The 17,592-nt window shown below is 41.7% G+C and overlaps 1 protein-coding gene across 2 annotated transcripts in view; it reads left to right on the forward strand.

The window, feature by feature from the left end:
- Positions 1-3,617: 3,617 nt before the first annotated feature.
- LOC129818814 (phospholipid phosphatase 1-like) overlaps positions 3,618-17,592 on the forward strand; it is a 36,516-nt gene continuing 22,541 nt past the window's right edge. Inside the window, exon 1 of one of the 2 annotated variants that reach the window (XM_055875072.1) lies at positions 3,618-4,155. In XM_055875072.1, the coding sequence (XP_055731047.1) occupies positions 4,098-4,155 (58 nt within the window). In that variant the 5' untranslated portion in view covers positions 3,618-4,097. The remainder of the gene's footprint in view (positions 4,156-17,592) is intronic. The other variant, XM_055875074.1, reaches the window with a different exon arrangement.

Below are 17,592 nucleotides of genomic sequence, written 5' to 3' on the forward strand. Positions count from 1 at the left end.
TTCTTATTTACAAGGACAGCCTACTCCTTCCTCGTTCCCTGCGGGGATTCTTTAGCTAAATAGCCCAGTACTGTACTGCCGACTGTCACGTTGTACAGAGCCATATTTTCCATTCCATCCTGAGGGAAACTCAGAGAGTTTTTGTTTGTCTTGGAATAGAAAAAACATAATACGAATCAAATTAATTAAGCAAGCAACCGTTAAAGGTTTGGACATACGTACCTACTCATTTAAGGATATTTTTTATTTTTACTATTTACTACATTGTTGAATAATAGTGAAGACATCACAACTATGAAATAACACCGGTCTCCCGCGTGCCCTGCATTCTGTAGTACAGACATGGCCTGCTCTCAATTATGTAAGGAATTAGGCACCTTCCCATGTTTACTACAGTATGTATTGTAGACTGCACAGTAGCCTAATAAACAAATAAACACATTTCAATAATAAAATAATGATGAAAAAAAGACTCTTTCAAAATGCAGATGTTGATTTAGTTATGGATCCATAACGAATGACTATGGGAATAAATATCACTGATTTACAGACATATTGGAACAAAGTTGTCTAATGACGGCAAACATTTTTGAATCCTCCAATCCTGTAGCCTATTCCCGACCGTCATGTTGTACAGGGCCATATTTTCCATGCCATCCTAACGGAAACCCTGAGGGTTTTGTTTTTTGTTTTTCTCTGAATAGAAACACCATAATATTAATCCAATTAATGAAGCCAAATTTCTTAAAATCAATCCCATATACTATGTTATTACAAAAAATGTTTTAAATTCTCTGGTAATTTCAATACAGAATACTATCAAATGCTTCTCAAATAAGCCCTCTGGTGGTCAAACTAGCAATAACTTGAAGTAACAGAAAAAAATGTCTGACAATTAAATCACGTGCCACAGAATGCTGCGGTAGCACGCAAGGTGTGCCGCAGTATGACGCAACTTTTAAAGGGGGAACCACTGTATGTACTGTCAACTGTGGGACCCTAAATAGACAGGTATGTGCCTTTCCAAATCATGTCCAATCAATTGAATTTACCACTGGTGGACTCCAATCAAGTTGTAAAAAACATCTCAAGGATGATCAATGGAAACAGGATGCATCTGAGCTCAATTTCAAGTCTCATAGCAAAGGGTCTGAATACTTATGTAAATAATGTATTTCTATATTATATTTATAATAAATTCTAAAAACCTGTTTTCACTTTGTCATTTTGGGGTATTGTGTGTAGATTGATGAGGGGAATATTTTCATCCATTTTAGAATGAGGCTGTAGCTATAACGTAACAAAATGTGGAAAAAGTGAAGGGGTCTGAATACTTTCTGAATGCACTGTATTTAATGAGATGATTAGTGATTAATTTACATTTGTCCCTCATTTAGAAAATGTATTTTCAGTCATATCCGATACCAGGTGTATCAAACTCCGTTATTTGAATGATGCATGTATTTTATTTATTTTATTTTATTTATTTCACCTTTATTTAACCAGGTAGGCAAATTGAGAACACGTTCTCATTTACAATTGCGACCTGGCCAAGATAAAGCAAAGCAGTTCGACACATACAACAACACATAGTTACACATGGAGTAAAACAAACATACAGTCAATAATACAGTGAAAATAAGTCTATATACAATATGAGCAAGTGAGGTGAGATAAGGGAGGTGAAGGCAAACAAAATATATATATAAATAAATAAAAAATATATATAAAAAGGCCATGGTGGCAAGTAAATACAATATAGCAAGTAAAAAAAATAACACTGGAATGGTTGGTTTGCAGTGGAAGAAGGTGCAAAGTAGAGATAGAAATAATGGGGTGCAAAGGAGTAAAATAAATAAATACAGTAGGTAAAGAGGTAGTTGTTTGGGCTAAATTATAGATGGGCTATGTACAGGTGCAGTAATCTATGAGCTGCTCTGACAGCTGGTGCTTAAAGCTAGTGAGGGAGATAAGTGTTTCCAGTTTCAGAGATTTTTGTAGTTCGTTCCAGTCATTGGCAGCAGAGAACTGGAAGGAGAGGCGGCCAAAGGAAGAATTGGTTTTGGGGGTGACCAGAGAGATATACCTGCTGGAGCGCGTGCTACGGGTGGGCGTTGCTATGGTGACCAGCGAGCTGAGATAAGGGGGGACTTTACCTAGCAGGGTCTTGTAGATGTATGCAGATAGACAGACTAGAAATGTTTTAATAATTTCATTTTTTGGGGTGAAGCTTGCCACTCCCTTTAGCACACAACATGCTTCGATTCACCCTGCCACAAGGAGATGTATGGCTGATTTAAGAAGAAACTGTCAACCCTGTTACGTTCAACCCTCTTACTTTATTTGGTACTTAATAGGCACTTATGATAGTCAAGTTGATCATGTGCTCTTTTAATGACCGAATGTTAAAATTAGTGGAATAAAAAATTTAAAAAACAAATTTACACTTCTCAAAAGGCCCAGAATTGGTGGAATGACCCATGCCATGTTAGGGTACTAGGGGGTAACTAGCATCCCCTAAGACCAATGTTGAATTGCTGCCACAAACAAATAAATGTTTGGTATGTGCATTTAACCCATTTAACCCAACACACTCATCCAACATATTACTAACGTTACTTTACTCAAAAATGATCTATATTTGTCTCTCTAAACAAGTGGATTATTTATCTTAAGGCTTTCCTACTTGTATATTAAAAAAATATATATAGATCTAACTTCATTGGAATATAGCTACAACTTTTTCAAAATTTACAAAAGTTACATCAACTTACCACAAAATTGTTTTGTTGAAATATCTCCAAAAGTTGTGATGACACAGTGGACATTTTTGGTTGAGCAAGAGCAGCGGCAGCCAGGGAAATTTTTGGGGAAATAATTTGGTGATCTTGTGGTCTTAATGTGAATTACATGGGGGGGGGGGGCAGTTACCCCCTAGTACCCTAATAATGGTATCGAGTGAGAATGACTAACAAAATCAATGGGGGCCCTCTGGAGGTCAGGGCCCCTGGGCACATGCCCTGCGTGCCTGGTTGGTACTCAGGCACAATTACTACAAGTTTAGATAGCTGGCTAGACTAACTACCAATCTAAAAAAATTGTTAGCTGACATGGCTAATTGAATGACTGTCAATGACTGACATAACAGGAGACAAACTGCTGATGCACAACCAAATTTAGAAATTGCACCTGGTGTATTCTACTATTCCTACTCTCAATAGTACATTTAGACCCAAATTAGTCACTTATGCTTGGAATAAGGCCTGGAACCAGCCCCGACTACCGGTTATGATTTCTAAAGCACAATCAAATGTTCTGGATAAATGATATATTTCCATCGGAGTTAAAAATTCAAGCTATACAATATTGATGAGATGTCTTGGCAATGTGTATCTATAAAACCAATACAGCTTTGTGTTGCAAACCATGCTTTGCATTTAACCTATCAAACAGCCTGTGTAGATTATTTTCTTCCTGATATCTGTGTGCCTTTTCCTCAATTAGTTATTAAAGGACCATAATAACATTGCTACAGTAACTGAGAAAAGTAACACAGCAATGGGACAGATTATTAGAGTAGGTACCGAAAGGGGACGTGACCAGTGTTCTCATATTGTGCTGGCAAGCAGGCGATAGGCTCTTCTGTTGATCCTCGTCAGCTGCTATCATGAAACCCCACTGTGCCCATGGCTTGGTGTGCAGTCCGGTACAGAACTCTACCGAATAGTTTACGCTGTCGGCCAAGCGATTTTGAATGAGACGGCAGAGACCGTCTAATTTACCTTTGATTGGAATTTCGATGCGCGCTATAATTCGGTAATTCCAAGGGAAGATCGGCTCTGCATTCCGTGTCAAATTACGGCGACTAGGCTATCTGTCGCCATTAGGGTAGCCTTCCAATGGTAGGCTACTCGATTGACGGGGTTTAATAATCGTTTTAGGTAGAAGTGTAGTTTTAGTCTGAGATCTGCGGTTTGCTGATAGGTTTGGCTACTGCGCTTTCAAGGATACGACAACGACACCACCAAGGAGCAATTGACTCGTGCGAGAGTTTTTTCTTATCTGTGTCCACGAGCTGAGGAGAAGAAGCCGCAATCATGTTCGAGACGAGAGGGATTCCTTTTATTCTGCTTGACATAGCCTGTTTAATTATCGGTATGTATCTGGTTGACATGACTTGCGTATTATGTTGTTACATTGTAATGAGTTAACCTTGTTTCCATAATGATATTTGTGACAATCACTGTCACGTGCATGCAAAGGCTATTACGTTGGGAGACCGTGGGTTTGAGATTCGATGTTTGCCAGACATTCGGACCTTCAAACTTCAATAGCTCGTTAACGATTTGATGTACATACCTCAGGTTAAGCTCTCTACGAAGGCAAAAGTTGTACAAAATTGCACAGGTCTTATTTTTTATAATCATATGGTAACGGTGTAAGCAGCGTGACTCACCATCAATGCAACCAGTTAGGGACCGTCGACAAAGTACATGATCACAATATTGACATGTCAATACGTCTTCAACCACATGACTTAGTAACATAATTTCAATTGTTCATTATTCCTTACAAATAGAGGTATGCTGCACATGCGTTGGTTTTGTCAAAAAATTATTCTATTAAAATATATATATATATATAATTTCATTAAAACAATTCTCACAATTCAATAGCTCCTTGATCACATGACCAAGGCACTTGGTAATATTGGCACTGAACACAAGGGCCACTATTTTCAAACCCCATAGATCCTCTGTTATCCAAAGGTTAGCATTGCTAACATGTACATTTAAAATCCCATAGAGAATGCTAACTAAGTTCTAACGAGCGCATTGCAAGCATTTTATACAGTCTCTGACTTAAAGTATTCACAGGACAGACACCCCAGTTCATAAAGTTATACAAGTGACTAAAAAATGCTACTCCTAGTTTGATGCATGCACAAAACAAATATTAGACAGCAAGGCTCTTGATCCATGAGGGGATACTGATCAAGAGCCTTGCTGTTGCTAAGCTTGATTTTGGAAGTAACTAACCACTTAGCTAGATTGCTAACTAGCTATTAATTGAGCAAACCAATGCACAACTGCAGAGCATTAAGCACAGTTTAGACCATTATCCTAATAAGTATAAGATATCTATACTGAACAAAAATATAAACACAGCATGTAAAGTGTTGGTCCCATGTTTCATGAGCTGAAATGAAAGATCACAGAAATGTTAAATGTGCACACAAAAAAATATACATCTCAAATTTAGTGCAGAAATGTGTTTACATCCCTGTTAGTGAGCATTTCTCATTTGCCAAGATAATCCATCCACCTGACAGGTGTGGAATATCGAGAAGCTAATTTAAAAGCATTATCAGTACACATGTGCACCTTGTGCTGGGAACAATAAAAGGCCACTCTAAAATGTGCAGTTTTGTCAAACAACACTACCACACATGTCTCAAGTTTTGAGGGAGCGTGCATTTGGTATGCTGACTGCAGGAATGTCCATCAGAGCTGCTGCCAGAGAATTGAATGTTTATTTCTCTGCCATAAGCTGACTTCAACATCGTTTTAGAGAATTTGGCTGTTCGTCCAACCGGCCTCACAACCGCAGACCATGTGTAACGACGCCAGTGCAGGACATCCACATCTGGCTTCTTCACCTGCGGAATCATCTGAGATCAGTCACCCGGAGAGCTGATAAAACTGTGGGTTTGCACAACTGAAGAATTTCTGCACAAACTGTCAGAAAACGTCTCAGGGAAGCTCATCTGCTTGCTCATCGTCCTCACCAGGGTCTTGACCTGACTGCATTTTGGCGTCGTAACCGACTTAGTGGGAAATTGCTCACCTTCGATGGCAACTGACATGCCGGAGAAGTGTGCTCTTCACAGATGAATCCCGGTTTCAACTGTACCTGCAGATGGCAAACAGTGTGTATGGCCTCGTGGGCATGTGGTTTGCTGATGTCAACGTTGTGAACAGAGTGCCCCATGGTGGTGGTGGGATTATGGTATGGGCAGGCATAAGTCACGTACAACGAACACAATTGCATTTTATCTATGGCTATGTCGTGCCATTCATCACCTCATGTTTTAACATGATAATGCACAGCCACTTGTCACAAAGATCTGTACGCAATTCCTGGGAGCTGAAAATAACCCAATTCTTCCATGGCCTGCATACTCATCAGAAATGTCACCCACTGAGCATGTTTGGGATGCTCTGGATCGACAGCGTGTTCCAGGTCCCGCCAATATCCAGCAACTTCGACAGTCATTGAAGAGGAGTATGACAACATTCCACAGGCCACAATTGACAGCCTGATCAACTCTGCGAAGGAGATATGTTGCGCTGCAATAGGCAAATAAATGGTGGTTACTCCAGATACTGACTGGTTTTCTGATCCACGAAACCTAAGTTTTTTTTAAAGGTATCTGTGACCAACAGATGTATATCTCTATTCCCAGTGATGTGAAATCCATAGATAACGGCCCAATGAAATTATTTCAGTTGATTGATTTCCTTTATATGAACTGTAACTCAGTAAAATCGTTGAAGTTGTTGCATGTAGTGTTTTATATTTTTGTTCTGTGTAGCTTGCAAACATTTAGTTGTAAATTCCATACTGTAACTAGATCACCTGGTGTGTGCTGCACAACAGTGAGTGAATCACAAGGTTCCGGTGTCTCATCGTTCTGTGCTTGTAAACAAATACCACGTGACTGGGGACTACCGGCAAGCTTCATAATGAACAATAGTGACCGGTGAAATCAAGAACGCAGTCTTCTTTATCTCACATATTGCACAAATTGAATGCAGGTATTTTCTTAAGTAGCTACAAATATTCACTTTTTTTTTTTTTTTTACTTAGTTTCAATGATATTGACGGTATTGGAAAAACCATCTCTTGGCTGTATCCAAATTCCCCGGTATACAGATTACCTCCCAAGCCCATTGAATAACACATTCATAAAAGGAAAAAAAGACAGTCAAAAAATTAAAAGATTTTGAAGTGTAGGAAAGCTCAGGAAATATTTCTGTTCTTTTGGACACATATTTAACCCTTTTATTTTTGTTGGCACAAAACTGCCTCCATACTTCCATTCATTTGTATGGATTACCTTCAGATGAATCCCTTGACACCTGTAGGGGTCGTAGAGCAAAACAGAGAACATCATCGTGTTCGTGAGAGTCTCCCCTTTCCACAGTGGGGTCATATCGGTCAGATATTTGGGGTGTCTCATGGTCTGACAAACGTCGCTGTAGCTTGGCCACTTTCCACCGCAAATGCAGAAGGATGACAGATCTCTCTAGCTTAAATGGACAGGTTTTGATGGGGATATTTGTATTATGTTACTTATATTAACACACAGTACCCGCAAAACACCAGTCTCAACGTCAACAGTGAAGAGACAACTCTGGGATGCTGGCCTTCTAGGCAGAGTGTTCTTTTGCCTATCTTAATCTCTTATTTTTATTGGCCAGTCTGAGATATGGCTTTTTTTTTGCAACTCTGCCTAGAAGGCCAGCATCCGAGAGTCGCCTCTTCACTGTTGGTGTTGAGACTGGTGTTTTGCGGGTACTATTTAATTAAGATGCCGTTTGAGGACTTGTGAGTCATCTGTTTCTCAAACTAGACACTCTAATGTCAGTTGTGTACCGGGGCCTCCCACTCCTCTTTCTATTCTGGTTAGAGCCAGTTTGTGCTGTTCTGTGAAGGGAGTAGTACACAGCGTTGTACAATTTCTCGCATGGAATAGCCTTCATTTCTCAGAACAAGAATAGACTGACGAGTTTCAGAAGAAAGGTCTTTGTTTCTGGCCGTTTTGAGCCTGTAATCGAACCCACAAATGCTGATGCTCCAGATGCTCAACTAGTCTAAAAAAGGCCAGTTTTATTGCTTCTTTAATCAGAACAACAGTTTACAGCTGTGCTAACATAATTGCAAAGGGTCTTCTAATGATCAATTAGCCTTTTGAAATGATAAACTTGGATTAGCTAACACAATGTGTCTTTGGAACACAAAGGGGTTGTTGCTGATAATGGGCCTTTGTACGCCTATGTAGCTATTCCATTAAAATCTGTCGTTTCCAGCTACAATAGCATTTACAACCTTAACAATGTCGTCTACTGTATTTCTGATAAATTTTATGTTATTTTCATGGACCAAAAAATGTGCTTTTCTTCCAAAAGCGTGGACATTTCTAAGTGACCCCAAACTTTTGAACGGTTGTGTGTGTGTGTGTTGGAATATTTTTGTGAGAACTAAAGGCTATGCAATATGCCTTTCTATGTAATGAATAATATACAATTGAAATGAGATTGCGTGGTTGAGGAGCTATTGAAACGTAAATATTGTGATCATGCACTTTGTTGACGGTCCCTAACTAGTTACATTGAAGGTGTGCCAGGCTTTCTAAACATTGCCATGTGATTTATGAAACTCCGGTCCGAATTGGGGAAATAAGACCTGTGCAGTGTAAACATTTTTTCCTTAATAAAGAGCCTAGCCTGAGATGGGTAGCTCAAATCGTTCGCGAGCTATTGAAGTTTGAATGTCTGAATTTCTGTCAAATATTGAATCTCAAACCAAGCTGGAAGACCAAGGGAGTGGTTATGTGTTGCCTATTGGTCAAGTGAGGGTGTATCTTTCTTGAATCATTTGATTATAAATCATAAACAGCCAAACAAGTATTTTATTTACTGCTGCTGCTGGTTTACAATAGTTGATTGATGTTGAACCGTTTGTTGCGGTTGCAATGTAATAGACAACGGTAACAAACGTAACTGTTGCGGTCTAGAATGATTGTTGCAATGTAACTCCCGACAAAATTTGTAGAACCATGTCGTGAGCATTGCTGTTGCTGCTGTTTAGATTGTGATTGTATCGAGTTTCAGCCAACACCTCTATCGTGCATCCACACATTATCTATTCAAAGCTCTCTTCTATTTCAGGCAATATTGAATTGCCATTCATTTGTGATGATTTATCCATTGTTGCCTGGAAACATGGCCTTATTGTGTTAGTGATTCTCTTAAGAGCTTTGTGGAAAACCCATTATGGATAAAACTACCCTTCTCATCATGTACTTAGCAATTCTAAAATCATTACCTGGTCAATTTGTGTCAATTCTGCACTGGTGCATTTTGTAACGTAGGCTACTTCTCACAATGCCTGGCTTATGAGATACTAGGCCGAAATAATGTAACATATAAAGTTCTGATAATCTCTTTTTCAGATTATGACTCGTATCTCAACGGATTTGTGTAGGGGTTTAATCTCATTCTGAATTATGGAAGTCCTGGATGAGTCATAGATAATGTATTCCAAAGTGCAGTGATCTAATTTAATTTCCCTGTGTGCTGTACGTTATCTAAGAGGACCCATGAGCCTCAACATGTAAAGTTAATAGGACCGTGACAAATTTAAAGCTAAGAGTCTATTTTTTTGGGGGGGGGGGGGGGGGAATAAAGGCATATACAGTTTTTACCATTTACCATCCTTAGTTTTAGAGAAAGTATTTGCCTTCTGTAAAATGTAAGAAGCATTGCCTTGTGCCTTGTAATTCTGTTACCAAAAACCCACATATCGTAAAGATATTTCAAAATGTCTCTCCCTCATGTAGATGAAAGTTCACAGAAGTAACAAGTAAAGGTAGACTTACCAATTAGTTTGTGTTTTTACTGATGTCACGTTTGTTTATGAATTAATAAGCGATTAAAACTCGTAATTCTGTTACCAAATCAGTAACAGAATTACAGAAAAATCTGTAACGAAATGACTGCAATTGAATTGTTTACAATGGGAACTCATAGTTGTCACAAACCACAGTTGGGTTACCTGCTACTGTCCTCCCTTCCACTGACATACTTATGTTCAGCTGTTTTATTTCTGTTGTCTGGTGGTCAAAGCAAGACTGTGAAAACAACAATCTAGACAATCCTTCTCTCTCGCTCGCTCGCTCGCTCTCTCGCTCTCTCTCTTAATGTCACCTCTCCCTGCTCTTACTGACAGCTCCCATGACACCACCACCTACCCGCTTACCATTAACTAAAACAAGCCAAATCGAATTGGATTTGTCACATGCACCAAATACAACAGGTGTAAACTTTACCGTGACATGCTTACTCACGAGCCCTTTCCCAACAATGCAGAGTTAAAAAGTAAGAAATTAGCAACAAAGAAAAAGGAAATGGTAACATAATAAAATAATATACAAGGAGTACCCGTACCGAGTCAATGTGCAGGGATACGAGGTAGTTGAGGTAATAAGTACATGTAGATAGGGGTCAAAGTAACTAGGCAATCAGGATAGGTCATAAACAGAGTAGCAGCGTATGTGAAGAGTGTGATTGTGTGTGTGTGGCATCAGTGTGTGTGTGTGGTTGGAGGCCAGTGAGTGTGCATAGAACCGGGGCAAGAGAGTTCGTGCAAATCAAAAGGGGGTCAATGCAAATAGTCAGGGTAGACATTTGGTTAACTGTTCCGCCGTCTTGTGGCTTGGGGGTAGAAGCTATTCAGGAGCCTTTTGGTCCCAGATTTGGGGCTCCGCTACCTCTTGCTGTGCGGTAGCAGAGAGAACAGTCTGTGACTTAGGTGAATGGAGTCTTTGCCATCCAGGACCTGTTATAGAGGTCCTGGGTGGCAGGGAGCTCGGCCACAGTGATGTACCGGGCCGTACGCACTACCCTCTGTAGCGCTTGCGGTCAGATGCCAAGCAGTTGCCATACTAAGCGGTGATGCAGCCAGTCAAGATGCTCTGAATGGTGCAGCTGTAGAACAGTGAGGATCTTACAGCCCATGCCAAATCTTTTCAGCATCCTGAGCAGTGGTGATTTTAGCATGGAAATCTTGGTGGGGCAAAAATAAAGTGGAATGCATGCCAGCAAAGTCACTAAACAATACATTATTTGCACTATAACGGTGAAAAACGGTGCCCACATAAAGTTGTCCCAACACCTTACCACTGCTACACCTGGCTTTCAGCGGCGCCTTGTCTGGCAGCGAAACCGTTAATTCAGCCTAATTTACTGCCTTTAAAAAAAAACAGCTTATATGGCTGACTTGCTTAAACACATTTCTAATGACAATTGAGATGTACAAACTATGGCATAAGGGGACGACAAGCGGATAAGAGGCAATCCCTAATTTTGATTAAGACAATGAGCGAGCTAGGACGGACGTAACGTTAGTCAATATAACTATTTGTTTAGCACTTTTGAAATGTACAGCGACAGAATTCAGAACATGGGCCGTTCTAACAGTGCTCTCCCTGTAGACCAAGTCAGAACTGTAGGATAAATAAAGGGGGCATATAAGCAGACAATGAAAGCTCTTACACTATTTGAGTATTATATTTCTCTAGAACAGGTTATAAGCTACAGCAAAACATTCAGAACAGTAGGTGAAATTAAGAGGGGTAAATAATCCAAATTATTAGGGTGAGGCACATGGGCTACTAACATCTAGGACTGATTCCTTCCAAACCACTTGTTGAATTTGCAATTTCCAACTTGTTGTGTAATGTTTGTTCAATGGCCGATGAGCACCGTTTTATCCATAATTTCTCTTCATATGAAAAGGATTTGCCAGTAGATTGTCGACTTGATTTATGATGATGACTGCTAGCTAAGATTGTGAAAGTATTATGTTGACATGATCAGTCCAATCAAAGCTACTGTGGGGAGGCAGGTAGCCTAGTGAGCGTTGGGACAGTAAACGAGAGGTTGCTGGATCGAATCCCGGGCCGACAAGGTAAAATTCTGTCGTTCTGCCCAAGCAAGGCAGTTAGCCCACTTCCCCGGGCGCCGAAGACGTGGATGTCGATGTAAGGCAGCCCCCCGCACCTCTCTGATTCAGAGGTGTTGGGTTAAATGTGGAAGACTCATTCAGTTGTACAACTGACTAGGTATCCCCCTTTCCCTCGACATCAAATCATGTTTTATGTAATTTTATCTGTGGCCAATGATCTTGAGCCTTTTTGGATCGGCACTTCTATGGCAGCAGCCGAAGGGTTAGAATTTCTTATGTCTCTTCTTACACTTGGCAGTGACGTAAAGTCCCCGTGAGTGACAGAACACTGAGCCAATCATGACGCAACACTCTGTATTTTCTGCTGCCTTGGCCCACCACAGAAAGCACTGAGCTAGGCTGAAACACCTGCATTTTGGAGCTTCCTTACTCAAGAAAACAAAAAAGAGACCATGTTTATGCTGCTTTATTAACTCAATGATATACATATATAATTTCTTACGTTGTTTACAAACTGATATGTGACACGTATTCATGCCAAAACAACATGCAAAAAGTGCAAGCCCCACCCCCCAAAAAATATATATAGCAAAAAATGTGGGGCTCGAAACAGATGGGGCTCTGAATGACGGGTCACCACTGTTCCTGAGGGGGAAGAGGCATTTTCGTGCCCTCTTCACGACTGTGTTGGTGATGTGGACACTGAGGGACTTGACGCATTCGACCTGGTCCACTACAGCCCTGTCGACGTGAATAAGGGCGGCTCGGCCCTCCGTTTCCAGTAGTGCACGATCAGCTCCTTTTGTCTTGCTGATGTTGAGGGAGAGGATGTTGTCCCGGCACTACACCGCCAGGTCTCTGACCTCCCTATAGGTCGTCTCATCGTCGTCGGTGATCAGTCCTACCACCGTAGTGTCGTCGGCAAAACTCAATGACAGCGTTGGAGTCATGCGTGAAGGAGGGGACTAAATGATTCCATATGTGTTATTGCCTAGTTTTGATGTCTTCTATTATTCTACAATGTAGAAAATAGTAAAAAATGAACACCCTGGAATGAGTAGGTGTGTTCAAACCTTTGACTGGTACAGTACATGGATACAATACATACAACAGAGTAGCTCTACATGTAATAACATGAATATAAACAGAGCAAATGAATGGGAATACAGTGTTGACAGCAATAGCACAACATTGCTAGTGATAAATAGAACAAAGGACTGTGTGAATATAAACAGACATGTAATAATACAGGGAAAAAAATAACCACTAACGGTAGTAAATACACACTCGATCCCCGCCGCACACTTTTACCCACGCACTTCATTAACATACGTACATCCACCTCGGGTCTGCGCTGGAAGGCTACAGCCATCGGCAATGTGTCCTGTTTCGTAAGGATGCAACAGCATGCATCAGGCCTGCCTAGCCAGTGCAGGAGCAGCTAGCCAATCAGAGGGTGCCTGGTCAGTTCAGAGTGTGGGGCAAGCGGGGTACCAGCTGATTGACTGAGACCCATGGGCTGTGCGCTGATCGATATCTCCTCACATGAGGAGAGGTAGACTCTGCAGAGCCAGCCAAAGATAAACCGATGTGCACATAAACAAGTCGAAATGTGAAATAGTGTCTACAATGAGTGTTTTTATTCACTTTGATTAGCAGATGGTGCCGTAAGGACCCTTGTCCAACTTCGTCGACATTTGTAATTGGCTGATTTTATAGAATTTGTTAATGGACGTCCAGCTGGTGTGGTTAGCAACAGCATAGGGCTAAGTATGTCAGGTTATCTGATGGTTGAAAAAGCTTGTTCTATCACATGCAACTATGTCAAAGATTTTATTTGGTCGATGAGGATTTAGACTCAACAATTCAAACTGTTTCTAATATTCGCAAGTGCGGCCCCTCAATCACCAATGTCCAGATGTGTGACTACGGAGAACTTCATAGCTGTCTCTTGAAATTGTGGTCAATAGGTAAATCCTAGGGATGTGTGTGTGTGTGTGTGTGTGTGTTTGTCAGGCTTGCTCACGTAACTAAACCCATATGGTTAGTTTTAAGTTACTCTGCTGGTCGCAAGAAACCTTAATGCACATATCACGACAGCACGCGTGTGTGGTGCTTTTACCTCTGCACTTTCACAGACAACAAAGTAACCTAAACATATTAAGGAGTTGTAACAGCCTATTTGAATGTTTGTGACTTGACTCTTCAATGTGACCACACTCTTTCCCTATAGGCCCAGAAGCCTCCTAGTCTATAGTATTCACCGAGTGTATCTCTGCGCTGCAGCTTAACCATGACCAGTGTCCTCCCCTGTCCTCTTTGAAGAGAGGAGGCCAAGACCGGATAAGATTATGAGAGAGAGAGGGAGGAAAGGGAGTCCTGGGATTTTGTTGTGGCCTGCTGTGTTTTACACACCCACAGGCGCTCTCAGCTGTCACTGCCACTCAATTTAACGGGGTGGCACAGCTGACAATGAGAAATGAAAAACCCAGATATAGATACCAGACAGAAAAGAGAGAGCAGCTTGGAAGGTTTGGTTGTGGCTGGCTAGTAGGCTATAGGTAGCAGGGTTGAGGTCAATTCCATTTTCAATTCAAGTCAAAGTCCAAAACTCCTCAAAACAATGTAAATTCACTTCCTAATTGACTGAGTAAAAACTGAATTGACCCCAACCCTGTTGGACGTGTACTCGGAACATGCACTGACCAGCTGGCAAGTGTTTCCCAAACATTTTCAACCTATCCCTGACCCGGTCTGTAATACCAACTTTTTTCAAGCAGACTACCATAGTCCCCGTGCCCAAGAACACCAAGGTAACCTGCCGAAATTACTATTGCCCCGTAGCACTCGCAAATATAGCCATGAAATACTTTGAAAGGCTGGTCATGGCTTACATCAACACCATCATCCCAGCCACCCTGGACCCACTCTTAGTTCAAATCCCGCTCCAACAGATCCACAGATGACAAGATCTCTATTGCATTCCACACTGCCCTCACCCACATGGACAAAAGGAATACCGACTTAAGAATGCTGTTCATTGACTACAGCTCAGTGTTCAACACCATAGTGCCCTCCAAGCTCAGGACGCTGGGACTGAACACCTCCCTCCGCAACTGGATCATGGACTTCATGACAGGCCACCCCTAGTCGGTGAGGGTAGGCAACAACACATCTGCTACGCTGACCATCAACACGGGGGCCCCACAGGAGTGTGTGCTTAGGCCCCTCCTGTAGTCTGTTTACCCACGACTGTGTGGCCTCCCACGAATCCAAAACCATCAAGTTTGCTGACGACATGACGGTGGTAGGACTGATCACCGACGATGATGAGGCAGCCTATACAGAGGAGGTCAGAGATCTGGCAGTGTGGTGCCAGAACAACAACCTCTCCCTCAATGTCAGCAAGACAAATGAGCTGATCATGGACTACAGGAAGGGGAAGGTCGTGCTACATCGATGGGGCTGCAAGTTCTGCGCTAATCACATCACTAAGGAATTAACATGGTCCACACTCAAAACTGTATCTTCCCCCTCGGGAGGCTAAAAAGATCCTCAAAAAGTTATACAGCTGCACCATTGAGAGCATCTTGACTGGCTGCATCACCGCTTGGTACTGTAACTGCAAAGCACCCGACCGCAAGGCGCTACCGAGGGTGGTGAGTACGGCCGAGTACATCCCTGGGGACGAGATCCCTGCCATCTATACTAGGCGGTTTCCAGAGCAAGGCCCCCCCCAACAACTAACTCCAGCCACCCAAGTCATTGACTGTTCTCTCTGCTACCTCATGGGAAGCGGTACCAGGGTAGCAAGTTTGGAACCAACAGGACCCTGAACAGCTTCTACCCCCACGGCATAAGGCTGCTAAATAGCTAATCAAATGGCTACTCGGACTAGCTTATTGACCCTTTATTTTACTAACTCTGTACACACACACACTGGACTCTAACCCACACACATACGTAAGGTGTCCGCATGCTTCCCAGATGAAACAGTTTGGAAAATGGCGCGTATACATATATTATTATGTTTTTTTTTTGTTCGTTTTGGACTTTGGCAAGGGTTTTTCCCGGCTGTTCGGGCACCATTTTGTTCCTAGAGGCAAGCTGAAGTCGGTAGCCGAAGTCTACGCCCCCTCCTCTGCGATTGGTCAACAGTAGAGATTCTTCGATGAAGTGCCTGTTGCATTCAACAAGAGACGACTCGTTCTCATGCACAGTCTTTCATATACTGCACCAAACATCCTAGTCAGATGCAAAATTGCGCAACTAAGATCTCCTCGACAAAAAAAGTTAGAATTAATGACAGCTTTCTTGAGTCTTTCTTGAGTTATCTTAGATTAATCCGGACAATTTTTATACTGGCTACTGCGTTACAAAATGGACAAACAGTACTATTGCTGCTTTTTTTTTTTTTTTTCTAGCGAAGGTCTTTTAAGAGGATATGCGAGCACATTCATTCGGTTTGGCTAGCCAAGTTTGGCGCCAGCTGAATTAAAGCATGCTGATGCCTTTACACTGACATCCCAACACACACTCACAGTTGAAGTCTGAAGTTTACATACACCTTAGCCAAATACATTTAAACTCAGTTTCACAATTCCTGACATTTAATCCAAGTAAAAATTCCCTATCTTAGGTCAGTTAGGATCACCACTTTATTTTAAGAATGTGAAAAGTCAAAATAATAGAGAATGATTTCTTTCAGCTTTTATTTCTTTCATCACATTCCCAGTGGGTCAGAAGTTTACATACACTCAATTAGTATTTGGTAGCATTTGCCTTGAAATTGTTTAACTTGGGTCAAACGTTTTGAGTAGCCTTCCACAAGCTTCCCACAATAAGTTGGGTGAATTTTGTCCCATTCCTCCTGACAGAGCTGGTGTAACTGAGTCATGTTTGTAGGCCTTGCTCACACACGCTTTTTCAGTTCTGCCCACAAATGTTCTATAGGATTGAGGTCAGGGCTTTGTGATGGCCACTCCAATACCTTAACGTTGTTGTCCTCAAGCCATTTTGCCACAACTTTGGAAGTATGCTTGGGGTCATTTTCCATTTGGAAGACCCATTTGTGACCAAGCTTTAATTTCCTGACTGATGTCTTGAGATGTTGCTTCAATATATCCACATAATTTTCCTGCCTCATGATGCCATCTGTTTTGTGCAGTGCACCATTCCCTCCTGCAGCAAAGCACCCACATCATGATGCTGCCACCCACGTGCTTCACGGTTGGGATGGTGTTCTTCAGCTTGCAAGCCTCCTCCTTTTTCCTCCAAATATGACAATGGTCATTATGGCCAAACAGTTCTATTTTTGTTTCATCAGACCAGAGGACATTTCTCCAAAAAGTACGAGCTTTGTCCCCATGTGCAGTTGTAAACCGTAGTCTGGCTTTTTTATGGCGTTTTTGGAGCAGTAGCTTCTTCCTTGCTGATCGGCCTTTCAGGTTATGTCGATATAGGACTTGTTTTACTGTGGATATAGATACTTTTGTACCTGTGTCCTCCAGCATCTTCACAGGATCCTTTGCTGTTGTTCTGGGATTGATTTGCACTTTTCACACCAAAGTACGTTCCTCTCTAGGAGACAGAATGCGTCTCCTTCCCGAGCGGCATGACGGCTGTGTGGTCCCATGGTGTTTACTTGCGTACTATTGTTTGTACAGATGAACGTGGTACCTTCAATTTGGAAATTGCTCCCACGGATGAACCAGACTTGTGGCGGTCTACAATTTATTTTCTGAGGTCTTGGCTGATTTCTTTTGTTTTTCCTATGTTGTCAAGCAAAGAGGCACTGAGTTTGAAGGTAGGCCTTGAAATGCATCCACAGGTACACCTCTA

The sequence above is a fragment of the Salvelinus fontinalis genome, chromosome 21 (assembly GCF_029448725.1).
Source record: "Salvelinus fontinalis isolate EN_2023a chromosome 21, ASM2944872v1, whole genome shotgun sequence".
NCBI classification, from domain to species: domain Eukaryota; kingdom Metazoa; phylum Chordata; class Actinopteri; order Salmoniformes; family Salmonidae; genus Salvelinus; species Salvelinus fontinalis.